General features: G+C 35.2%; 2 protein-coding genes across 4 annotated transcripts in view; one reads left to right on the plus strand and one right to left on the minus strand.

Annotated features, from left to right (window-relative positions):
- SEC23A (SEC23 homolog A, COPII component) overlaps positions 1 to 26,186 on the plus strand; it is a 37,736-nt gene extending 11,550 nt beyond the window's left edge. Inside the window, exons 4-20 of the mRNA XM_007434438.4 lie at positions 587 to 673; positions 1,936 to 2,172; positions 3,741 to 3,820; positions 5,798 to 5,942; positions 6,242 to 6,400; positions 6,886 to 7,001; positions 7,636 to 7,759; positions 8,920 to 9,000; positions 11,755 to 11,844; positions 13,660 to 13,766; positions 15,336 to 15,489; positions 16,907 to 16,984; positions 17,752 to 17,913; positions 18,907 to 18,993; positions 19,880 to 20,035; positions 21,059 to 21,124; positions 22,396 to 26,186. Of these exons, the coding sequence (XP_007434500.1) occupies positions 587 to 673; positions 1,936 to 2,172; positions 3,741 to 3,820; positions 5,798 to 5,942; positions 6,242 to 6,400; positions 6,886 to 7,001; positions 7,636 to 7,759; positions 8,920 to 9,000; positions 11,755 to 11,844; positions 13,660 to 13,766; positions 15,336 to 15,489; positions 16,907 to 16,984; positions 17,752 to 17,913; positions 18,907 to 18,993; positions 19,880 to 20,035; positions 21,059 to 21,124; positions 22,396 to 22,485 (2,019 nt within the window). The 3' untranslated portion in view covers positions 22,486 to 26,186. The remainder of the gene's footprint in view (positions 1 to 586; positions 674 to 1,935; positions 2,173 to 3,740; positions 3,821 to 5,797; positions 5,943 to 6,241; positions 6,401 to 6,885; positions 7,002 to 7,635; positions 7,760 to 8,919; positions 9,001 to 11,754; positions 11,845 to 13,659; positions 13,767 to 15,335; positions 15,490 to 16,906; positions 16,985 to 17,751; positions 17,914 to 18,906; positions 18,994 to 19,879; positions 20,036 to 21,058; positions 21,125 to 22,395) is intronic.
- Positions 12,688 to 27,141, minus strand: part of LOC148214914 (uncharacterized) — a 158,963-nt gene continuing 144,509 nt past the window's right edge. For all 3 annotated transcript variants that reach the window (XR_015796967.1, XR_015796969.1, XM_088145354.1), the window contains 2 exons: positions 18,267 to 18,434; positions 12,688 to 13,284 (listed from right to left, as the gene is read on the minus strand). Coding sequence is in view for 1 of the 3 variants with exons in the window: in XM_088145354.1 (XP_088001480.1) it covers positions 13,266 to 13,284; positions 18,267 to 18,434 (187 nt within the window). In the remaining 2 variants the exon portion in view is untranslated. The remainder of the gene's footprint in view (positions 13,285 to 18,266; positions 18,435 to 27,141) is intronic.

Below are 27,141 nucleotides of genomic sequence, written 5' to 3' on the forward strand. Positions count from 1 at the left end.
TGGTAATATAATAATATCACAAGGCCAAATCATGCACATTAATGTTCCAACCCCATAATTCTATTTTCAACAGCAACATTTTCCGAGATGTCCCGGATACATGAAAAAAACCTAATGTAGTAACCACATTTTAGGATCAAGGAAGCTAGTTTAATAGTTTTTAAAAGAACCTGCTGCTGGTTTGCAAGAACAGGAAATTCAAGCTTGTTATTCCAAAGTTTATATGAATAATTAATATATTACTTCCTTTAGTTTCTTATAAAGATAAGTTACTGACTTACAATTTTATACTTCCATGACCTTGAATAAATACAGAATTTGAGAGAAGCAATAGCATTTGAACCAAAGAGTACAGTTTGTAATTAAGATCAAATTAAGTCCCAAAATGAATTGAGGACTGACCTTCCGTATTCTGATGTGCACCCCAGGCTAAAATGACCAATGGTAAGTCTGAAGGATTTCAGGTATAGGGATATGGTATAGATATTAAGATGCACAGATGATATAAAGATAGTAATAAAATTAATTATGTTTCCAAGTGTGATGTGGTTGATTTATATGAACATTTCCATCATTTTTCTTTCAGTTTCCTCCTACATATGCTGGCATATCTGAGATGAACCAGCCTGCAGAACTTCTACCACAGTTTTCTAGTATTGAATATGTTGTACAGGTAAATACTATGTTAAAAAATTAAGGGGTGAATGTTGAGCCAGTGAACTATAGTAGAGAGAGAAGGCGTGATGACCAGTATGGCTGCATATTATTACAATATGCACTGTCATTTGATAATGCAATGGAGTAGGTCAGAATTATGCTTTTCACTGGCATAATTTAATGTGATATATCATAGAATTGTATAACTTATTTTGTGAGAAGAGCATGAATATTTCTCAGGTGATAGCGTAAAGATGATTGTTCAGCACTATAGATGTTACCCATCACATTTTTTCTTAGCACATTGAACAGCATAACAATACAAACTTGAATTGCACAGGAACATGTCCAAATTCTACATTTGCAGAACTCAACACATAACACTTTGTGCAATATCTTTTTATTTTTTAAAAAAACGTAACCATGAAAAAGCATAAAATAGGAAAACAAAAAGTCAATAAGGAAGAGATATGCAAATATTATAAAATTGAATAACATTTTCAAAGTAATTTTAGTCTGGTTCTATATATTAAGATATGTCAATTTAAAATTTCATATATTAAAATCAAGATAATATGCAATAATTAATGGCAATAAATAATATAGCATAATTGTTAAATCACGATGAGAGACTAATAATTTCTGCCTAGTCTAAAATTTCTATCCTTATTTAGCAAGTCATAGAGAAATTCAGATGTTAAAATCTTATAGAAGAAATCCAAACACTGGATGCAATACAAACACATATGTGGAATTATAATCCAGGAATGGTTTCCATGTTGTTTTTTAACATTGATGCATACTCCCACTCTAAACTTAATTTGCCATTCTTTTACAGAAGGGATTATACATAATTTCCAGTGAGAAGCATAGATTATCCTAGAATTGTAAACCGTTTGGTATACTTTATTGGAATCCAAGGTTTGGTAATTAATGGAAAAATAGGTTGGAAAGAGAATTCAATCTTTAGATTTTGTTTCATTTTGTATAAATTATTTTCTAGAATTATTGGGCTTTGTAGCATTCCTACCAAATATGAAAAAATATGTGGCTTATTATATTTATAACAATTTTTAAAGAATGAATTATACTCTTTGTGCAGTGTCAAACACTTAAGTGTTTTGATTAGTAAAAGGGATACAAGTGCTCAAAAATTGGTTTTGCCATTATTATTCTAATAACACTATTGACTTTGGTCTGTTATCACATGCTAATTTGCCATGGTTCTTTTGTGAATTGGTAATATTAATATTACAATGTTTTTCATTTTACTTCAAGCGTGGACCTCAGATGCCTTTGATATTTCTTTATGTTGTTGACACTTGTATGGAAGATGAAGACTTGCAAGCTTTGAAAGAATCCATGCAAATGTCATTAAGTCTCCTACCTCCTACTGCTTTGGTAGGACTTATTACTTTTGGGAGAATGGTGCAAGTTCATGAGCTTGGCTGTGAAGGAATTTCCAAAAGTTATGTGTTTAGAGGGACAAAGGATCTATCTGCAAAACAACTTCAGGTAGATATCAGAGATTTAATTTGATCACTTATTCTGTGATTGTTGCGTCTTGGAAAATTGCGGGGAGATGGGCAGGGATAAGTCTGTTAAAATAAATAAATAAATAAATAGAAGTAGAATATCTCTGCTTGATTGAACAAAGTATTACAGTTCAGGAATTAAGAGCACATTTTCTGATTTTATCTGTTTTTAATTTTAAAAACATTTAAATAACATTCTTAAATCTCAGTGGAAATGTTATAAAGATTGAACTACCTGTCCAGTAGTGCCAATATACCATGCTTAATTTTAAAGTTACTATTAGTATTCATAATCTTCTACTTTAAGATTAAAAATAGTGAAAAAGTATGACATACATTTATTAAAAATCTGTAATGACAGTGAGTGTACTTTGTACACACACACGTACATGCAGTCTAACTCTGAAGTAAGGGGGAATACTAGCTGGACCCCCAGTCTCCATCTGGTCAGGCTATAGACTCCTTTTCCTTTTCCTTCCTTGCAACTTGAAAGCTCAGTAATGTGGGTGAAGTGTATAAGCAGATAGGAAGAGAAGCCTTGGACAGGTATGTCAGAAACTTACGTGCAAACTTAAATCCTAATTAAAGGGAAATAGTAAGAGACAGAAAGGGAAACCAGATAAGTGCTTGAAAATGAAAACAAAAAGCTAATCTTACTAATCTATAATATACTTTGAGGTAGTGAAATAAATACAGAGATATTAGCATAAAAATAAACTGTTTAGTCAAAGAGCTAAGCATCCTACTTAAACAAGGTTAGACTAAAGGTCAGTAGGGAGCCAGTAAAATATACTTTTCTTTTTTAATTCAAGGGAATGGTATATAAAGCTGTTGATTTAAAAGAGGATTTTGGCCCACTTTGGCAGATTTGATATACCAAAAGTCTTCCTGTTTCAGAATCAGGAAATTGAAGATATTCCAAGTTAGGTTATGGATGGCAGCTTTCTTAGTCAACAATGCTTGGTGTTTTTTTTAAAAAAATAAATAAAATAAATGGGTATTGGTTGTATAATTGGTTGGTATAATGGAAAGAAGGAATAACCTTGAGGAACAGGAAGAAGAGCTGCAACCAAGACAACAGTCAAATAAAAGAAATCTGAGTCTGGGGCAGAAATGTAATTTGAGAAAGCATCTCAGATGCTCCCTTCCTAGTTCTCATGAAGAAAAAGGGAGGGAAGGGGGAAGCACATTCAGACTTGCAAGATTCTGTTACTATAACCCTATACTAAAACTCTAGTACAGTATTAGCTTGCATGTCTTTGGTTTCCAAGTTTGGTCTGCCTTGGAGGGATGACATCAATCTTGCAAGTCTCACTGTGTTCCCCCCTCCCTTTTCTTCATGAGAACTAGGGAGGGTCATGTCTGAGTTGCTTTCTCAAATTACATTTCTGCTCCAGACTCAGATTTCTTTTATCTGACCATTGTCTTGGTTGCAGCTCTTCCTCCTGTTCCTCAAGGTTATTCCTTCTTCCCATTACATCTGGATAGTTGTAGTTATTTTGAGTGATTTGCCAAATATGTAACTATTCTGTTATACACTGTTCATAGGAAATGCTAGGACTTACAAAAATCAATGTATCACAAGTGGGTCGTGGTCCTCAGGTACAGCAGCCACCACCATCTAACAGGTATTCATTTTTATTTTAAGAAAGTTTACTCAATTGCTTTACAGTAAGCTTTGCTTTGTTATGTATCTCTATAATTACTTAATTTTGAAATTATTCCTTGTATCAGTGTCCTGTTTGGTGATTCTTTTACTGATACCTAGGTAGTAGTAATTTGTAGAACTGCTGATCTGATTACTACTTTCAATTGATTGATCATGTGCCATCAAATCATTGTCGACTGTTAGTGACCACATAGATAGATTTTCTCCATGATAATCTGTCCCTAATCTGGTCCTTCAGCTCTTCCAACAGAGCACTCATCACTACTGTAACTGAGTCTATCTACCTTGCTGCTGGTCATCATCTTCTCTTTCCTTCCACCTTTCCTAGCATTTGAACCTTCTCCAGAGAGCTAAGTCTTCACATAATGTATCCAAAAGTACTTTCAAACCAGCTTTTGATTTTACCAGTGCTGAAGCCTTAAGAACCAGCATCAATACCTCCCTCCCTCCCTCCCCCCACCCCCACTTTTGGCTAAGAGACCAAAAGGATCAGGGTAGGCTACTAACAAAACATTGAATAATATCTGGGCCATACTAAAGATAAATGCATTTCTATTAGTTAACTTCCCACAGGCTAAAATTTCATAAACATTATCTAGATTCAGTGTGTATTTATTTAGTTTAATGTATAGGCTGCCTGTGATTCTGGGTGGCATATAAAATAACTAAAAACAATAAGAAAAATAAGCTGGTTTATTTTGGTCTGGTCTATGTTGGCCTGTGTTGGTCTCTTGAATAACTTGGGTTATGTCCATTGTTACCATGGTGGCTATGAACTCCTGAGCTGACCCAGATTCCACACCACCTGGGAGCAGATTGAAATTCCCAAGAACTATAAACCTTGGAGACTTCACTACTGTTCTAGTGATAAAATTTAGCAACTCAGATAGGGATTTTGCTATGAAGCAGGGAGGCTGGTATAGCAGCAACAAACCAATTGCTCCCTAGAGCCCAGCTTCAACCAGAGTGTCTCACACCTGTTTATCTGCAGAGCAGGGCCTCTGAAAGTCTTTAAGATCTCATGGATGATCAACTGCCACCACAACCCACTGCACCCTGCCTGGGCTCATGGCTGGTGCCAAACGTGAAACCCAGATCATCATATCTTTTTGAGGGGAACTCTTTCCTCCCAACCCATCCAGGTCTTGCTTATACATGCCAGGTCAGCTGTTTCATACACAATCAGATTCTGGATGAGTGTGGTCTTATTGCATACCAACCTGGCATTCAGTAACAGCATCCACAGCTCAGGACTCCAAGGATCTGATGATGTGGCCTCAGGGATGAATACTGATACTTGGAGGGCAGGACAAATCTCCACCATCCCTGCAAGCAGCCCATCCTTAGCTTCTTTCCATATCTCCCTCTTTTATAGTAGTACTATAGAATAACTTTTTAAAATAATATGCTGGTAAGATTATAAGTGTGTTTGAGTAGATGTTGGCTATGTTGTTTCTGCAGGTTGACTGAACAACTTTCAATAGGTGTCTTCTTCCAAATGATCAATATGTTAATTAAAAACAAAATAAATACAGACTGAGAATTTCACCCAGTCATAGGTTATAAATCCTTTCAATTAAGCATTCCTTGGAACACAGATTTACAAGCTTGCTAACTACTGAATGAATGTTAAATCATGTTTGAGAAATTGAAACTGTAGAACAGCATAGTACATATTTTCCAAAATGAAATCTAATATATAACTTTTTCTGCTAGAACTGCTTTCATTGGCATTATTCTTTTCTCCTCCTTTGGCTCTCATATGCATTTTCAAAATGTTCTTTAGAGCAGATTTTAGGTGGGAGACAGGAGCAGGTAGAAGTGAAGAGCCCATAGAATGGGCTTCTGCTTGTGCGAGGCTGGATTTCACTTCCCACTTGGAAAAAGAAGTATTTAAGTAGTTTCCCTGAAAGTAAACTGTTTTTATTCTTTTTAGATTCTTACAACCAGTCCAGAAAATTGACATGAATCTCACTGACCTCTTGGGTGAACTACAACGAGATCCTTGGCCTGTTCCCCAGGGGAAAAGACCTTTGCGGTCTTCTGGAGTGGCTCTTTCCATAGCTGTAGGACTGCTAGAGGTAACATGTTATCTCTGATGTGACTTGGGAAAAGAATTAAGCTAATGTGAATTTGATTTAAGTTAGAAAGTTCTAGGGTAACTATTTGCAAAGATGATAAATGTTTTTCTGAAACATATTCTTTTATCACAAGTATCAAATATACTAACATTTGAATAATTATTATTATTTTAACTTTACATATCTAATTAACCCTGCAATCTCTTTCAGAACATGAATAAGCAGTTCTAAATATCAAAAAAAATGACTTCAGGAGGCTTATTTGTTCCTTGACTTGAACTGTATTTATTATCTTGCAGTGTACTTTCCCTAATACTGGTGCTCGTATAATGATGTTCATTGGTGGACCAGCTACCCAGGGGCCTGGGATGGTTGTGGGAGATGAACTTAAGCTCCCTATAAGATCTTGGCATGACATTGAAAAAGATAATGCCAAATATGTTAAAAAAGGTACTAAGGTAAGAGACTTGATAAATGGTACTTTTCATTTATGTTATCTAAGAAGTGTGTTTGATACATTCCAAAATGACATGGATTTTAGACTACATATTTTCCAGAATTTTTTAAAGTCTTAAAAATGTTTAGAGTCTCCCTAAAAATATTCTGAGAGAGCAAGCTATAATTCTAATCTTCAGATGGCATATGAAACGAATTAATACAGATGGATAGTATATCAGTTTATAATCAAAATATGATTCATGAGTTGTGTTTGTATAACATGCTTAATAAATACAATTTTGAACCATTTTGTTGACTTTTTTGTTTATCTTATATAACCATGGAAAGAAATATAAGCAGATACTGTGAAAAATATATTGAGAAGGGTTAAAAGGATGTGAAGCATTTAGTCTGCATCTTTTTGTCATAGACCTGAATATCTTGTGTTAATGTATGGCTATAGAAACTCAGATAACTGGAAAAAAACTTTATATTTTGTGTATAGCATTTTGAAGCTCTTGCAAACCGTGCTGCTACAACAGGTCATGTTATTGACATCTATGCCTGCGCATTAGATCAAACTGGTCTTTTGGAGATGAAGTGCTGTCCTAACTACACAGGGTATGTAATATATGAGAGGATATATGTATGAATTATACAATCTACTGAAGAAATATTATTTCAATAAACTGTTAAGAAAAAAATCATTTACTGTATGTGCCAACTGGACGTACATATATGAACATATGTAACTGGTATGCAAGCCAAAACTTTTGATGTTTGTGAATAGACCTCATAAATATGATCCTTTTTTCATTTACTCAAAAGTATGTTCCAGCATAATTTCAGGATGCCTATAAAGTTAAAAGATACCTGTGCTCACATTGCTGAACAGCATTTAGCTGTTCTTCAAATTATATAAAATAGTAGTTCAGTCCCACTTGCTGAATTTAATTTCTTCATTATATATGTTCTTCAGTGAACAATATGTTAAAAAGTCAGTATATATAAAGTAACATGACAGATAACACGAGATTTGTTTATTTCTGGTGACTACTTTTAAACATTACATTCACAAATATGAAGAATCGTAAAGAAATGGAAGGGCAGAGGTTTTCCCAGATGCAGATATGTGCAGTTGTGGTAGGAGACCAGGTTCTGCCAATTTAAGAAAAATCTTAAATGGCAATGTAACTGTTCTTGAGGGCTTTCCATATGTGTGTCTTACTTTTTTTTTTTTTTGGTCTTCATGTAGAGGTTACATGGTAATGGGAGACTCTTTCAATACATCTTTGTTCAAACAAACATTTCAGCGGGTGTTTACAAAAGATGTGCAAGGGCAATTCAAGATGGGATTTGGAGGCACCTTAGAAATCAAGGTAAGAAATGAAATTTACTATAAATATTTAAAGTTCTGGTGTTCTTATCCCATCATACCTTATTGTGCAGCTCAGAGCTAAACAGACTTTTGTGGAAAGGGAGTATTGCCAGCAGTAACATTCAGTTTAAATTTTTAATCCTAGGATCAAAGTTCTCTATTTTACTGTGAAAATAAACTGTTTAAATGGAACAGCTTCTTTTCACAGTGAAGTAAAACACTGAGATCCTAGGATTAAAGGTGCAAACTAAAATTTTAACTGTGCAGCTGTGATTCTGCACTCATTGTTTGGCTAAACTGTATTAATTTCTGTTCTTACTAACCTACAAAATAGATTGCTGAATGTATTTTATGTTCCTGTGCAGTTACAGCAAACTCTCTAGTGCATGGGAGTATACTCATAAGTATGATATTTAGATTCCACTCACATGATGTACTGAATATTTAATAGAAACCTTTTTTGCTGTGAGCATTTTTTTCCTCTGCCATCTCAACAGTTGAGCAGCAGTGCATGAAATCAAGGGAATATATATGGTTTATCCATACCTTGTTGGAGTAATGAAATGCTGCTTAAGAAACAAAATAATATTGAAAAGAGGCAATAGCTTAATGGTAGATGGATATTTTTCATGCTGAGGGCTCCAGTCTAAGCTCTGGAATCTCAGTTTAAAAGTATCTCACCCTGGTGAGCCAGTGCCAGTCAGAATTCTATAACCTCCTGGACTCTATAGGTCAGTAGTATGTTTTGATATAATGCTGAGTAGGAAAACTATAAGGCTTCAAAGGACAATAAAAATATTCTAATTCAAATTCCTGCTCCTAGAGATCACCCAACATCTGTAACCCATCACTCTTGTAAAAGAAAATAAATACTTTAAATTTAAAGAAAATTGAGTAATCTGCTATAAATAATATGAGGAAGTAGTGCATAAATGCCAGAAATACTTTTAATACAAAAAATATAGTTTTGGGGACGAAGCATGACAACCATTAGTTCAACAAAATCATAGATGCTATTTTTGAAAGGTTGACTGGTTCTGCTTCAAACCTAGATAGAACAGCTACTCAGTTTCACTTTTACATGCTACTGTGATTAGTAGTAAAATGAATTTTTAACCTACCTTCTGTATATTATTCTCTTTTACATCGAAATCCATACAGACTTCAAGAGAAATAAAGGTATCTGGAGCAATTGGACCCTGTATATCTCTCAATTCTAAGAGCCCTTGTGTATCAGAAAATGTAAGTTATTTAACATGAAAATCAGAGATTATTGCTTGATTATATAATCCGTACCATTGCTCTTTTTAACACATGAAGTACAATAGAAATTTTATTTTTGATCAAATATCCTAAATAATTATTTTGTTATTTTCTTAAATTATTATGTGCCATCAAGTCAGCGTCAACTCTTAGTGACTACACAGATTTTCTCCAGAAGGATCTGTTTCCAACCTGGTCCTTCATCTCTTCCAATGATGCACTCATCGCCATAGTAACTGAGTACATCCATCTTGCTGCTGGTCATCCTCTTCCTCTTTCTCTTTCCACTTTTTCCAGCATTACAGATTTCTCCAGAGAGCTCGGTCTCTGCATAATGTGTCTGAAGTAGGATAATTTGAACTGGCATTTGTATCTCAAATGAGAAGTCTGGATTTATTTGTTTGATGATTCATTTGTTCATTTTCTTGGCTATTCATGATATTCTTAGGAGTCATCTCTAACACCAAAGTTTCAGAGCATCAATTCTCTTTCTGTTCTGCTTCTTCAAAGTCCAGCCTTCGCTTCCATAGTGTCACAGGGAAAACCATTGCCTGCACAATTCTGATCTTTGTAGGTATGGACAGATCATGGCATCTGAATATCTTTTCCTTCATTGCTACTCTACTAAGTGCTAGGCTGCAATATTTTTGATTGCTGATTCCTTTAGTGTTGATAGTTGATTCTAAAATGTAGAAGCTATCCAGCATTTCAATATCTTCACCCTCAGTTCTAAGGCTGGTTGCTGTACCTGTTGTCATTAGTTTGGTCTTCTTTAATCTTATTCCCATTTTTTCACTGTGCTGCTTTCATTACTAGTGCTTGCAGATCATTTGCATTTTCAACTATCAGATTTTGCATTTTCAACTATCACTGATATTTCTTCCTTCAATTTTAAAACCATGGTCATCTTCTTCCAATCCAGCTTCCCTCAATATATATTCTACATATAGGATGAATATGACAGCCAGTTTGGGGAAGTGGTTAAGATGCTGGCCTAGAAACCAGGAGACTGTGAGTTCTAGGGTTCCCTTAGTCATGAAAGCTAGCTGGGTGACTTTGGGCCAGTCAGTCTCTCTCAGCCCAACCCACCTTACAGGGTTGTTGTTGCAGGGAAAAATAGGAGGCAGGAGTATTAGGTATGTTTGCTGCCTTGAGTTATATATATATAAAAAAGGTGGGATAAAAATGTAACAACAACAATAGAGTGAATAGCCTCGTTTCACTCCTTTGCCAATCTGCAGCCAGTCTGTTTCACCATGTTCTGTCTGTACAGTACTGTGGCTTCCTGACCTGTGTATAGATTTCGCCTTAGCACAATGAGATGTTCTGAGATAGTCTCTTAATTGTCTGTATAAAATACTGTTGAGTTTCACTTCCTTTTTTCTTGCTGCAGCTTCCATACCCTCAAAATCTGCTCAGAAATGGGGGGAAACTCCAGTCTTTTAGAGCAAATTCTAAGGTACCCAGGGAGCTATGGGTAAGAAGAAAACAAATGGTCTACCCTATGAGTTTGGATTCCATCTACTATTATTTCCATTTGTTATCATCTATTGTCATTTTCAATATATACTTTTAAAACAAAAATTTGACTAGACTTAATTTTTAGGCAACAATGATTCCTAATTTCAAAAATGGATATCTTTTAAATTGCATCCTGCTTTCTTTCACTTAACATCCAGAGTCACTGGGAGTTGGGTGGCACATACATCCTTCTCCTCTTCCTCCACCAGACCCTTTTCTTATAGATTAGCCTAAGTGATATTCAAAGATCTGGTTCAAATTTTCTCTTTTCTTCTGCAGACCTCCATGTGTCCTCCAAATCTACTTTAGAGGATTATGGAATCCTCTGGAGCAGATTTGGTGGACAAACAGTGGAGAAACGAAACACATGTTACCTGAGTAGTAGCTGTTTGGTGAAACATTGGATTTATTCTTTGATTAAAGATTCATGTACATTGCATCATAGAAATTAAACTGCAGGGACTAGTCCAGGCAGTCACCAGGAGTCAAAACCGACTTCAAGGCACACACACAGACACAGACTTTTATACCATACAGTTACACTAGCAACTCTTTTTTGAAGCTACTAGAAGTAAGTAAATAGGAAAGTTTGAGCTTATTTATTTTACACCTTGTGCTGTCTTTCTGGTTACTACCGCTGAAGTAGATATATTACCATTCAGAGTATTTGTAACTTCATTATTACAAAACTTCCTAGTTTTGTTTGTTCTTTGGATCTGTGCAAGGAACATCTTGTACAGATACCCTGTGGTTTTTTCTTTGGCCATACGGTGGCATTTCGTTGCTTCCATTTTAATATACTACATCAGGCATCAGATGAAGTAGTCTTTAGTCTCAAAATGGTTTTGATTATAGAATGAGTTAAGTCTTTGAAGTCTTTTATTCTTTTTGTGAGAGGGCAATATTGGAGTTCTAGGAATAATGATTATGTGGGATTTACTTTAGAGGAAACAGGCACTGGATATGGAATCTGTAGGGAGGAAACTTTGAAAATTAGCCTGTAACTGCTTTTTACTTCCTTCCTTCTAAATAACTAGTTAGTAGTTGTTGCTGATTTGTGTTATCTCAGGTATCATGAAAAAAATCTCATAACGTTGCTGTATCTAAATAAACAAGAGGTATTTTATTGCAATACATTTTTAATGCAATAAGTTTTACTAGTATGTAGCAGGTTGTATTATTACTACAAATTCATTTGCAATCTCCTTATAGGAAATAGGAACAGGAGGTACTTGTCAATGGAAGATTTGTGGACTTAATCCTACTACAACTTTGGCTTTGTATTTTGAGGTGGTTAATCAGGTAAGAGAAAAATAGCTGAACATGCTTTATTGAGAATAACTGAAAATTTTATAGTCTTACAATTAAGTGTTCCTACAAAGGTACTGTTACTATTTTTTATGAAGATAGACTAATGGTTAGTTATAATGCTTTGACTGACTTTGGGGAATATTATGGAATATATGGATATTAATAGAAATTAAAACTAGCAAAACTTTAGAGAAGAAGGCATGTAGTAATCTATGACTTTTCTAAAGCACATGTTTCTATGCTTTTTAAAAATTCCTACTTTATTGATAAATTGTTTTTAAAAGAAGAATCAACATATCCCCAGTTGATAGAAAAACTGAATAATTATGCTGTCTGGTTATATCATTAACTAAACTTAGTTTCCTGATATTTGCATCTTCAAATAAGGTAGTTCAAACTGGCAATTATAATTGTTTGCAGAGAAGGAAAGCGGCATTTACTTTCTGTTCTCTGCCTCTGTCCTACTGTGCTTCTTCTATCTCCTTCTCCTTCTCCTTCTCCTTCTCCTTCTCCTTCTCCTTCTCCTTCTCCTTCTCCTTCTCCTTCTCCTTCTCCTTCTCCTTCTCCTTCTCCTTCTCCTTCTCCTTCTCCTTCTCCTTCTCCTTCTCCTTCTCCTTCTCCTTCTGTATTTATTTATTTATTTGACTTGTCCCCGCCCATCTCCCCACAATGGGGGACTCTGGGCGGCTTACAACAAACTAAAATTGGCAATACATAATTAAAAGATTATAAAACCAAAGTTACAAAGAGAAAGATAAAAAGGCTAAAAAATCCGAGAGGCCGATAGAGGCCACACCAGGCTGCTAAGGGGCCAGCCAACCCCATTTTTGATATCCTTCCTCCCTGCCCCAGGCCAGATGGCAGAGCCAGGTCTTCAAATCCCTCCGAAAGGCCTGGAGTGAGGGGGCCTGCCTCACCCCTGGGGGCAAGATGTTCCAAAGGGCGGGGGCTACAGCAGAGAAGGCCTGCCTTCTGGACCCCACTAATCGAAGTTCTTTTACTGCGGGGATCCAGAGCATGCATTCTCTGTGAGATCGGGTGGGACAGGTTGAAATCGTGGGGGTGAGGTGGTCCTTCAGGATTATAGTTTATAATCCTGATTATAATTATAATTATATACAATTATAGTTTCCTATTTGTAAAATATGCCTCAGAACTAATAGATTAAAATTATTTTAATCAGTGCAGAATCACAACATTAGAGTGTGGAAAAAACATGCGATGAAATTGCTTTGTTTGACCATTAAAGAATGAAGAAAAGCAAATTATAGAGTTCTTTGCTTGAATTGTGTCAGTTTGATGAGAAATTGTAAACAGTAGTAGTGCTTTATGATAGAGTAGGAAACAGGAAGGTTCCCATTTTCTTATCTGTGCCATAAACTCAATAGATGGCTGTAGACAAATCAACATCATCAGTCCCAGCACCTCCATCTGTAATATAAGGAAAATAGTATTGCTTATCTTTAAAAAAACTGTTACAGTCACAATGTTACATGTAGCACTTGGACATCCTTCTGTGTTAAGAATTGTTAGCTCGTCCAATTTAATGTAGAACGGGATGTATTCTCAGTGTTGATTAAGAACCAGTTTCGTTATGAGAAGTGTGTGTATTTCAAAGTTGCTCCAGTTTTAGATTTATTTGTAGCTAAAGATGGGGAACAAATTTACTGGTTTGTTAATTTAGTTAGCTTTTGACAGGTAATTTTTATTTTTAGAATGGATTGTGCAATACAGTTACCACCTTAAGTTCCCTGTCATTATCTCAATGTCCTTGTGATTCTGTCTACCTTTCACTTGTCAAAACAGCACAATGCTCCAATTCCTCAAGGTGGACGGGGTGCAATCCAGTTTGTGACTCAATATCAGCATTCAAGTGGACAAAAACGTATTAGGGTAACCACTATTGCCAGAAAGTAAGCATTAATTTTTGATGTAGCATTATAGATGTTTATATGATATGTGCATTAGTTAACAGTATTTAATAAGGAACTGATATTTTGGTAGACAAGTTGAAACCTTACATCTTAGGTTGCAATATGTTTGAAAAGTTATAGTTTTATAAGTGGTATCAATCTGAGTTTGTTGCATCGAGAGAGAGAGATCAAATATATTGTAGGATAATTTTTCAGAATTCATTTAGAAACAGAGACCTGTACACAATTCCACTGAAGGACAAATTGGTTTATTAGGGTGCTGGAGGCAAAAGACAAGTCTACGAGGCTGGGCGTAAAACCTCTCTGTATAGAGTTATACAGATTAGAATATACATGTGCTTGGATATAGCAGCAAACTGGATGGTGAGGTCAATGAGATAGAGTGTAACTGTGTAACTGTGAGATAATCAGGGTAGGACTCCAAAGCAATAGTAGTTTTGAGAGAATAAAGAGAAAGTATTTCATAAATATAGTTTCTTTCTAGAGAGTTTTTGTTATGGGGTTAATCAAACTGTCCCTGGTTCCCATAGTCTAAGTTTACCTCCTGGTATCTTTTTCCAGGCTATCGGCATTATTTGACTTTCTGAATGTTTTGTGGTTGAGCTGACAGTTCATTTTTCCCTAGAAAGGTGTATTTGGGGAGGGAGGTAATGTATTTGTCTACCCTGGTGCCATATTTTCTCCTTCAACATCCATTTGGGGATTGTTTTTAATTATGAAAAAGTAGAATGCAAATTTCATAAAATAAATACATGTATTTCTGCTCAAATTGTAAGGCTTGATAATCACTAAACATTTCATTTAAAATTTATTTATTTATTTATTTATTTATTTATTTATTTATTAAATTTATATGCTGCCCATCTCCTCCAGAGGGTGACTCTGGGCAGCTCACAATTAAAATCCAAAACAATAAAAACAATAAAAATATAAATATCCATATTAAAATAACTAAGTACAAATCTATATAAAAGGACTATATACATTTCAATGTGATGGGGGGGAAGCAAAAATAACCTTTTGCTTGCAGTACAGATCTAGTATGTATTTAGCATCCTGCAGAGCTGCCCATGTGGATTAGGAAGGCTTTTTTCTACTTTGGATTTTATTTTGCCTTATTTTGGAGAGTAATACAGGACTTTCCTTATTGATCATATAATAGACATATATAATAAATACTGGGTATGATGTAGAAAATGAAGTTGATTAAGGAAGTTAAAAAAACTGAATGTCTCGCTTTGTGCAAACAAAAGTACTTTGTACTGGCCATTCTAGATGTAACCATTACGTTTTGCTGGGACTGGGAGAACTTTCAATAGATCAGTTTATTGCTAGTATGCAGTGATCCACATCTGATATTACTTTCTTCAGGGAAACATTATTGCTTGTTATTCTGCAAAGAATGTTTTGCTATAGTGTTGAAAGTGAATATGAAGAAATATTCAAATTTGTGGTTCAAGGCACAACATTATAAATTGCTAATTCTGCTGCTCTTTGGCTGAATATGTGATAAAATAGTTGCTTTTTTTTTTTTTTTTTTTTTTGCAGCTGGGCAGATGCTCAGACACAGATTCAAAACATTGCTGCTTCTTTTGACCAGGAAGCAGCTGCCATTCTTATGGCAAGATTAGCAGTGTACAGGGCTGAGACAGAAGAAGGACCTGACGTGCTTAGATGGTTGGACAGACAGCTTATCAGATTGGTAAGGCATTCAAAATGTTTTAAAATTTGTTTCCTTTCAAGGGTGGGGTCTCTTCAGTGATATTTATCTTGAGATTGCACTTAGGAAGACTTATTGTTCCATATTTGTTCCTCAACCATTTGTTTCCATTATTATAGATAGGAAAAAACAATTGAGACACTTTGTTTAAATGTATGGACTATGGTAGTGATCTTGTATGATTAATAATTGTAACTCCTTCAAAAATCACCTCGTTCCTCCTATCTGTGCCGAATCAGAGATTTCTCCCTGGAACTTTTCTTAGGTTACGAACAGAATGGTTTCTTCGAATTCACTGTATTAAGATTAGGGTAGTATATATGCTAATAAATAGGTCTGTATTTAATGATATGGAAAAAAGGCAGTATTTTGTTATTGTTAATCCTGTTCCCATTTGTATCTAAACATAAAATAGTTCTCAACTAAAGTAGTAAAACATCTCGCTAAGAACAGGTAAGTTCTGCATACTAACAATCCAGTTTAATGTGATGCTATTTGTAAAATAGCAGTTGCATTAACAATTGCTTTAAATAGCTGTTGTGAGCCCAGTGGATTATGATTCTAGTAAAGAAGTAGGTGTCTTTAACCTAGCTCATGTCCAAACTGGGGCTCTCATGTTTGTTATTTGCCTGCAGGAAACGTCCCATATGTCTCAGTGCAAGTTTCCTTCCAATGTAAAGTAGATCCTCAACTGGATCTACTGTTAGCATCTGTTACTTATTTATAAGAAATATGCTCACTCATGCAGCTGCCACCTGATACACTCTTTCCTAAAGCTGTGGTTTTTAATTTCTTTTAGGACTGAACATGTCCCTCTTCTAGGTCTGATGCAAATCCAATACTTTAAAAATGCATAAAACCATAGTTGGGAATGATAAACACCAGCAAAGCCTTCTCATTGGGTGATGAAAAGTGTTAGGAAAATGGAGAGTGGGTTTTTAACCTGACACATTTTGTGTAATGAAGTATATTAATGTAAGAAACAAAAATATTTATTTGTAGGTGATTGCTACTCATATATATAGTTTTTATGTCACCAGAGTTTCTCTCCACATTCGTAAGTTGCAGTAGTTTTTCTCAGTAGCTATGTCATTCAAGTAACACTTTATTGTCTGGAAATCATAGTTGTGAACATAGTTGAGAGCAAAACACAGGCATACAAAATAGAGAAACTATTACATAGAGATCATTCCCAACTATTAAAATTGATGGAACTATTGTCACTAATATTTATGGGACATATGTTTTTGGTGCAGAGTGATTCAAGCCTCTTCTCAGTACTTTTCTGGAGTCTGGTTTGTAGTCTTTCAGAGGAAGATATAGTATATATTATTTTACAACTTCATAATATATTAAAAATGCCATATTGAACACATTGACTTTTTAAAAAATCTTCTAGTGCCAGAAATTTGGAGAGTATCATAAGGATGACCCAAATTCCTTCAGATTTTCAGAAACTTTCTCCCTTTACCCACAGGTGAGTAGAAGAAAGTATGATTAAAATTTGACAAAATCATATTGTGAATGCAGAGTAGTGTGTCTTATGACAGATTAGGAGTGAAGTACAGTAGATACGGTGGATTTATCGGGGAAAAAATCACTGTGACCTGTATTTTGGAGACTCTGAGGCAGGTAACTGGGCTGGTGGAAGTGGAATTGCCTGTCTTCAGTCCTCTGTAAAAATGTTACAGATGAGGAAGCAAGGATCTATGAAAATTTGATAGAGGCAACCACAAGCAGTCTAGAGAGGCTGCCTGAGAAGGGGCAAAACAGTAGGTTACCCTCAGCTCTGCAGCATTTCAGTAAAACTCGATGCAGCATATTTTGTGCATGGGGTCCACTGGCCTTTTTTTTTTGTAATGGGATCTAAATCTTTGCAGAGAGGTTGTAGGTGTTATAATAGAAAATAGAATCTTCTATTAACAATCAGACTGGAAAAGCCAGGCTGTTTTTTTCTCCTAAAAGATTACTTGCAACTTTTCAAGATTAAATTGATTGTGTGAGATTCTGGAAACCGCTTGATTTCATCATCCACTAAAAGATTCATTATGTTTAAAAGTTTGATTATAAGATCTACATACTGAGACAGGATTGTATACATTAATCTATACTGTAGCTGTTTCAAGAGGGGATCCAAAAACATTTCTCATTCAGGTAATATTAGCGCACTGATCTGAATTTGATACACAATTAGCTTTTACGTTTGCTATAAAAGAGTTATGTTGGACTTGTTTTCTTTTGCAGTTTATGTTCCATTTAAGAAGATCTCCGTTCTTACAAGTTTTCAATAACAGTCCTGATGAAAGTTCTTATTATCGCCATCACTTCATGCGTCAAGATCTGACTCAGTCACTTATAATGATTCAACCAATTCTTTACGCCTATTCTTTCAATGGACCTCCAGAGGTATAACACATAGGGAAAAAAAAATCCAAGGGGACAGATTTTGCTTTGTCCTATTTTTTCTATGCATATCTTATTTTTGCTACAAGGGCTCAGATCATTTTTTAGCTTGAAATATATGTTAAGCAGATAAGCATAACATCAAAAACATATGAACTAAAACAACTGAATATGTCTTAATTTGTCACAAAATGCTAGGCTCAACATTGATTGAGGGCTATGGAAAGCGGATTCTAATGATTATCTTCCCCTTCCAAAAATCTCATTTTGCCCAAGGCAAAAGTGGGAACATCCATTATAAAGGATTGCTTTTTAATCATGTGCTAAATGCCATCAGATTGGTATTCAATACTTGCCCTGGCCTGGCCTTTTGGAATTGCTTTTGGATGCTGCTTCCCTTTCCACAGAGGAGCATATCTGAATACTGCTCAGTGTTTTCTGAAGGGAGGACTAGGAGGTTGCTAGCAGATAGTATCAGCTGGCAAGAAGTGAAGCTGCCCAGGGTCTCCTTAGTCGGGTGATGTCTAAATATGATAAAATAAATAAATAAATAAGATACAGGATGTGAGTTCAATGCTTTTTCCACACACTTTACCAGTCTCATTTAAAAAAAAAAGTATTTTGTACTATATTTATACACATTATAAATATAATGTAGGAAAACTTCCAGTCCTCTTATGTAATGATTTAATGCTGAACAGAACAAAGGTGAGGGTTAAATGTATCTTACTCTAAAATGTAGCCTAATGAATGTACTCTAAAATGTAGCCTATCAGGACATGCCAAAAAATCAAATCGTACACTCCTTTGTTTATTATGTTTTTATTATATATCTTTGAAACCTGCTTATAAGATTCACACTTAAGCTATAATTGAGCAAAATAGTAGTACATTGTAAATGGTATCTGATTTCCTAACTAACTGGCACAAAGCTGTCTTTAAACCTTTTTGATTTTTCCAGTAGATTTAATAAATTGTATTTCCTCTTCATATTAGCCTGTTCTTTTAGACAGCAGCAGTATTCTACCTGATCGCATACTTCTCATGGACACCTTTTTCCAAATTCTTATTTATCATGGAGAGGTAAGAGGAAGTCACTTTTACTTTCTTTAGAAAAGACTTTGAGTAGTAACTACAACCAATACATGTACAACTTTTGCTATTTTTGAAATGGTACTCAATCTCTGAGGTAGCTTATCATTTAATTTGGGGAGAAGAGAGCTCTGAAAACAGGTCCAGAGCCAGAAGCGGGCATGACAACCCTTCTTTCTTATCATAACTTTCTTCTTTTCTTCTCCCTGCTATATCAATTTCTATTTGTGTTCACCTCTATCCATGTATCTTCTTCTTTGCCCAGTATGGAAGAGACAAGCTGATATGTATATTCTTTAAATATCCCATAAATGGTTACAATGAGATTCTGACAGCTGATATAGTGCTATCTAGTATAGTCATTAAAGAATCTGCTACTACTAGTAAATCATATACTTTTTAAAGTTTTGATCATTCTGAATTATCATATCACATGCATGGAACTAAGTAGGCAATTTTGTGTCAAATATAACAATTATATTTAAGATACTTGAATATTAAATACTCATAAATACATTTCTTGAAAATGTGAATGTATTGTCTATTTATTGTTAAGGATTTAATGAAGTGCCATAATTGATGAATTGCTCTTAATAAAAAAATGATTGTAGTAGTATATAACTAATAGTTAGATGGTCTCTTGTGGTATTATCCTCCATGTACTCTTTCAGTGTTTTTTGTTTTTAGTTGTTATTTACTTGTTTTAATCCTACTGCACAAAACCTCTTAGAGTTGCCCTGTAATTGAGGCAGCATACACATTGAATAATAACAACAACAACAACAATCTGTTTTGCCAACTTCTAGCAATCTTACTATTAAAACTGGTTTATATTAAATTTTGACTAAAACAATGAATGTTAAATCATTACTTATAGACTATAGCTCAGTGGCGCAAATCAGGCTATCAGGATATGCCAGAATATGAAAACTTCCGTCATTTGCTCCAAGCTCCAGTTGATGATGCACAGGAAATTCTTCATTCAAGATTTCCAATGCCACGATACATTGATACTGAACATGGGGGTAGTCAGGTAAGTTGCTTTGATTCCAATTTGGGGGATTACACTGATAAATAAAAACAGATTATTTAGTACAGGTAGTCCTTGGTTAATGACCACAATAGAGACCAGAAAATTCGTTAAGTGGGGAGGTTGTTAAGCAGGTCGTGCCTGATTTTACAACCTTTTTTGAGCGTCCATTAAGCAAATCACATGATTGTTAAGCGAATCACACAGTTCCCCATTGATTTTGCTTGCCAGAAACCATCTGAAAAGGTCGCAAATGGCGATCATGTGACACTGCGACTGTCCTAAGTGCGAGCTGGTTGCCAAGCGCCCAGATTACGATCATGTGACTGTGGGGGTGCTGCAGTGGTTTAAGTCCCTTTGTTCAGCACCATTGTAACTTTGAATGGTTGTTAAGTGAGGACTACCTGTAGAGTTCTTTGGTAAGCTTTTGTTTCATATAATTAAAAGGAGCATGATTCAGTATGAATTATCCTGCATGTTGAGTTTGGGAGGGAGAGTCTTTCTGGCTCTAAAATGTTATTTTCTGTTATAAACAAAACAGCAGCCTGCTTGCCAGTTGGGGACCTGTAAATGCTTTAATTTCTGTCATGCTTTCTCCAGTGCAGTATTTGAATGACATGAAACCTCTAATGTATTGAATTAGCACATTGTTACTCAAGGATGTGGTATTTGGCTGTTAAAGAACAACATCAGTGTTTAGGGGTATGCTACTCTTTTGATACACATTAATATTTAAGAGTACTATATTTATATACATAATAGAAAACTTTTAGTACTAGTATGCATTGATCTTGTTCTTTGATGCTTAAGGAAATATATAGGTGAGGGTATAACGTATCATAAAGACTCACAGAGGGTGAGGGTGTAATGTATCATAAAGACTCACAGACTGTCACAAAGCAGCTTACAATTGCAGATGCTATGAAAATTGACCTTGCTATAGGAATCTGACAGGTGTACATTATGTGATTGAAACAATTTTAACTGTTATTTAGTAAAATAATTTTTTTGTTTATTTCTTTCAAGGCCCGTTTTCTCCTTTCTAAAGTAAATCCTTCTCAAACACATAATAATATGTATGCTTGGGGACAGGTAAGTTTTAGTAAGATTAATCAAACTGCACAGAATAATTAAAATTATATTATTTTCTGTGTTAATTTTCTGAGCATCTTCTTCAGACTAAGAACTAGAGGTAGATACTAAAATGGAGTAGTTAATTAACTACTTATTATCAAATTAAGAAAACATTTTACTGTTTTTTGCTAGAATCAGAAATACATTTTTGATGGAGAGTCTTGTTTGAGTCTTTTTAAATAAGGGAAATCTTCAAAGTTCCTAAATAAGCAAGTGTAAATTTTTAAATACATACTTTTATTTGTTTCCATCTTTTTAAGAATTTGATAAAACTATATTGGGTGTATTTAATACTATGTATATCTACTGAAAAAACAGATTAATACTTTTATTGTACTAAAGATAAATATTCTAGTAGGTACAGATAGTCAAAAATTTATCTCGCTTTTCTAGAAGGCAGATTGGTGAAATGAAAATGTTCTCAGGAACTAAACTGCAAAGCAAATGTGAGGTCTGACTCCAGGATACACAGCTTCCATTTTTAACTTAGTTTTCCATTCTTACACCTATTATGCAAAAAGCAAACTGATTATGTTTGGAGATAGTTATTTTGATGGAGAAACTAAGTGTAAAGCTGAAATAAGACCAGGCCTTCTAATGACACATGTCTCTACCACAGAGCAGAACAAATGTCCATTCATTGATGGCAAACTGGTTAAGTTTAAAGGAATACATCCCTGGGGCTCAGATGCATTCTTGGAAATAAAGGTGTTGCTGTAGATTAGTGCTAGTTTTACACTATGCTCGCCTCATAGTATTTTTAAATCTATAAAAAAATGACCAGCAGGAGCAGCAATCCTGATTGTGCCACATGTCTTCAGGAAGAGTGGTTGCACATAGGTAACCCAAAAGTATTTCACAGTACCTTTTGATTCCTTATAATAAATTAATGTGACATAATGTCTTTATTAAACAAATGTATATAGCTGCTCATCTACCAAAAGGAACACCGGGCAGTGAACAAAATAAAAACATGTTACATTAAAAACAACAATTTAAAACAATAAACTGGTTGAAGCCCCAGTAAAACTTACATCCATCCACCAACCACCCCATGCCAGCTCTATTGACGTCCTGGCTCCACTGTCTGGGGGAAAAGGCAGGTCTGCACTGTTTTCCAGAAGGCCAACAGGGTCAGGGCTCTCTGTATCTTGTGGGGGGGGGGAGGCTGTGCCATAAGGCAGGCACCATGACAGAGAAGGCTTCTAACATCTTCCATTCTGTTATAGGAATCTGGAGCACCAATTCTTACAGACGATGTAAGTCTGCAAGTCTTCATGGATCATTTGAAGAAACTAGCTGTATCAAGTGCTGCTTGAAAAAGTGTGGAATTTTAGACATGCTGACCAGTTGAAACATTTTAGCTTTATTGTTCTTTGTATGTAATTGTAAAAATGAATGCCCAAGCTGCCTAACTACATCTTAAAGCAATGTAGTTTTCAAGAGAGAGTGTTTATTATCAAAGGCCTAAGTACAAGCATAGTTTTGAAAAGTAAATGAAATAAGGATATTGAGAGAAATCTTTTAGGTTGCCATGATTATACTGTAATTTGCCTTAGTCCATTGATATTAGCATTTTTTTTTATATATATTCTAATGGTGGAAATTACCATTCTGGATTGCACTGCAAAAATATGGCATATTCATGCTTATTCCTTTTCACTAGCAGAACAAAGAAACTGATGATAAACATTATGATATCTAAAAATATTTATTTTTTCTGTTTAGCTATACATGGATGTTTTAGTAGGTTTTTTTCCTTTTTCATTGTTTGGTAAATAAATTGTTTCTAAGTGAAGAAACCAAGCAAGCAGAGATTGAAAAAAGAATACCCAGTTGGTATCCAAAGCTTATATTTTGACAGTCCTCTGATGCTCTTTATCAATCTTGTAACTGCTATAGTTAGTTCAAACTCTATAAAATTTGAGTGGGTTCAGGAAAGGAAACAAATTAATATCCTATACTTATTACAAATGTCTTGGCAGGGGAAAACAGAATTGTACCATAAGTAAAAACACATTGTTGTCTGTTTCCCAGACATACTTTTTTTTGTTATAACCATATAATGCTATGACATTGTGCGGTCTTGTGCGATGTTCTATTTCTGTTTTGTTATTAAATTATATAGGTAGCAATTCTTTTCAAAACAGTGTTATACACTACATGTCATAATTATTATGAATCTGATAATATTTAGCTTTGTTTTTTTGGGAAAATGTATATTTACACAAACTTATATACATATCTTTAATAAAAAAGTTTTTCTGTATGAATACAGATTGGCTTGTTGAAGCTATTTCTATACTCAGTAAATGACTGATAACCAATTACTTCATAAAGTAACAAAAATATTCTTAAATATAGATATCAAGGCATATTCTGTGGCCTTGCAGCTATATATTATAATGTTGGCCCCCAAAACAAATATAAATTGAGCCTAAGGAGTTTGGCAGTAAATTTCAAGAAACAATCTTCTTAGCAACCATGACTCGAGCATCCTTCATTCTGACTCTAACAGAAAGAGAGATGGAATTTTGTAGCTCGACTGTGAAAGGATAGCTCTGCTTAACTGTTCCTCATTTAGTTGGTCCTTAGAAGAACTGCTGTTTAAGTTCAAAATGGGTAACTCTGAGTTTTGTTTTTCAGACTGTAAGCCTGCAGGCAGGAGCTATGCTTTTTACCCTACTGAGGAGTAGGATAAAATGTTTAAAATAAACAGATGAAGTAGGCTGTGCTTCATACATGTAAGTTGAAATAAATAAGTGAATATCAATACCCAGGTTAGTGTATTGGCAGGTCCTTCATGAGCATAAGAAGAGTCTTAGTAAATAAGCTAAAAGATCTGTCTAGCTTAGCATCCTGTTTCCCAAAGTACCATCTCTGTAAAGCCCATAAGAACTTGAGCATGAATGCATGGATCTTAGTAACAGGCATAAAGAAGTTGACTGCTATCAACACCAGGTCTCACAGCCACTATAATTAGAAACAATGTATAGTCTTTACGTATTTATCTAATCCTTCTCTAAAGTCATTTGTACTTTGTGGTAGCAACTTCTGTGGTTTGATTACACAGCTTTTTCTGAATCGGACCCCAGATTCCAATATCACAAGAAGGAGTCATGTTTTTGCTGAGTTATCCACCACAATCCAATATGCTTTCTTGATCACTTTATGTTAGAACTATGTATAATTAGGATGTGTGGTTACTTTTTTTCTTAGTGGTTTGATTTTCACATAGTTTTAAACCAAATGTTGTTTTATATGTAGTTTGCTTGGATGTCAAAAACCACCCCATCTATTTTATGGAAACAAGCTACAGGTTTTGCAGCTGGGTTATGAATATTGGCACATTTTAACCATGGCTTATATCTGAATTGAGAATCTCTCCTGTTTCTGGTTTTCTCTTCCTAACCACACCTCTTGCTAATCCACAGACAAATATAGTCCATCCACAAAACAGGTATAAAACATCCTATAATAAACAGAAAATACTGTGAACATGCATGCAAATCTGTGTTTCTTTGGTCAGGATTTTTGAGACGCCATCACTGGTAAGAGCGACTGATTGACAAACATGCCAAACCACAGTCATTTTGCTGTTGTAGAAGGGTAATTCTGGTTTATTCAATAAAACATGTTTAAAATAACATTTGGTGCAATGTTATGTGCATATGCAGACAATGTGTTATTTTACTTTTGCTTCTCTTTTCATGTATCTACTGTTTTAATGCTCACTTCTCATGTTATAGAGACTCTTTTCTAGTACTTTACTATCCCCTTTAGTTTTAGCCACTCTAAATAATTTGGTGTCATCTCCAAATCAGCAAGGCTTCTGTGGATTGATATGGTGAATCATCACGGCTGGACTGGGAGTGCTAGCAGAAGAGGCTGTGGTGTGCTGACCTTGGGTAGCAGCAAGCTGAATTCCGGTCCAGGTCCTGCAGCTGCCCCAATGCTGTGTAGAGTCCCTTAGTGCTCAATATTCTCCCCACTCTGTTTAACATCTACATGAAACTGTTGGAAAAGATCATTTGGCAGACTGAGGTCATGTATCATCAATACATAGATGATATACAGTTGTATATCTCAACCCATGGTCTGTCCTGGTGCCTGGAGGCTTTTGGAGTCTGGATGGGGAGGAAGAGGCTCGGATTCAGACCTAGCAAGACTGAGTGTCTGGATTTAATAATCTGTTTCCAGGGATTTTCCAAAATAAATTACCGATGGGATTCAGGCAGAATTTGTATATAATTTTGATGTTCTCCTGGACTTCCGACTTTTGCTTAGTAAGCAAATGGCAGCTGTGGCTCAGTTGTATTTGATGTCCCAATTATGCCTTCTGAATTGGGAGGCCCACTCATGTATTAGTCAACTTTTGTTTGGACTATTATAGTGTATTTTTGAAGATCATCTGGGAGCTACAGCTGGTCTAAAATAAAGCAGCACAATGAGGAATGGGAATGTTGTATTTTGTTACATAACATCTCTACTTTGCAAGCTGCACTGGTTACCAGTTGGCTTCCAGATGCAATTCAAGGTGCTGGTTGACATTTATAAAGTTCTCCATAGCTTGGGCCTTGCCTACCTATGAGAATACCTTTCTCTTTGTTTCTGCCCATCTGATAAGATCTGGCAGGGTCAGCATGCTCCAGGTCCCATGGGCAAAGCAGTGCCATTTTATGGATCCACAGAGACATGGTTGCTCCTGCCTCCTCCTGAAGTCTGTATGGCTCTGACTCGGTTGCCTTTTAGACCCTTGAAGACCTGGCTTTTTCACCTAGTCTTGAGGCAGGACTTTGTGACTCAACTTGTGATAGTTGTTTGTGTGCTGTATAATTTTTATCGGTTTCCCCCCCCCCTTGAGTTGTTTATTACCTCCTTCCTATTGGATTGTTTTTGTTTGGATTTGTTTGTTAAATGGATTTTAATACATTTCTGTTACATTGTTGTATGCTGCCTAGAGTTATTTCAGTAATTGAGGCAGCTAATAAATTGATTAAATAAAGTTTGGTGAACTCTTCTTCTCCCTGAGTCCAAATCAATTAAAATGAAGTGCACAACTGTGGGTTGTTTTATTGCTTACATTACTTCTTCTGTCCATTAGGGTTGTGCAAAACATTTGAAAGAGGTGCTTTATTCTGCTTGTGGTCCCACTAAAAATTTTGTATGTGTAACAGGCACGTTCAGAGAGTTGCGGACTTCTGAAGCAGCTTCATGAGCTTTCCAAAAGATGCAGCTGTTTTAATATTTTGTGCAGGTGTGCTTTGCTTATGGTAACGTGTTTTTTCAAGGAATCTCTTTTGGATGCTTTCCACAAACATACTGTACATTTATTCCTATTCTTTGCTTCCTATTATGTGACAGTTTCATAGAAGGGGATTGTCCTCTTATCCCATTAATTCAGGAAGAATTATTGAGGGACAGTCAATATTTTTGTATGGCTTACATTATATCATTTGACAACTTGGTTTATTTAACCATGATTTATTGAATAATCCACAAACACTAGATTCACATAACACAATATATTATATATCATCATTTACACACTGCATACTTAGCCCTAACAAATCAATTGTTATAATGTGTGAATGCAGTCTCTTGTTACCAGATCACCCATTCTACATGTTTCTTCTTGCTCAAAGATTTTTTTTAAAAAAATTGTAAATAGGACTTTCAGCAGAATTTCTATATACTTGAAAAATTACCTTTTATAACCCTTTTTACTAACTTATTTAGAATTAGCATTTAGTGCACTGACTCTAGCTTCCCATATCTATCCTGTTGGATATTTTCCAGATCCTAGGAATACAGGCTGATTTTGGGGTGATACATTTGTTTTGTTAGGAGATCAGCAAATTTTTAAAAACATTTTAATATCAGCCAAATTTATTGTTAATTTCTAATTTGTTACTAAGGCCCAACAATTTTTCTTATCACCAGCAGCCAATCAAGGGTTACATTCAATGAGTGGA

The sequence above is a fragment of the Python bivittatus genome, unplaced genomic scaffold (genome assembly GCF_059951505.1).
Source record: "Python bivittatus isolate LINGU-HERP-01145 unplaced genomic scaffold, Pbiv_v1 ctg000480_np1212, whole genome shotgun sequence".
Lineage (NCBI taxonomy): Eukaryota > Metazoa > Chordata > Lepidosauria > Squamata > Pythonidae > Python > Python bivittatus.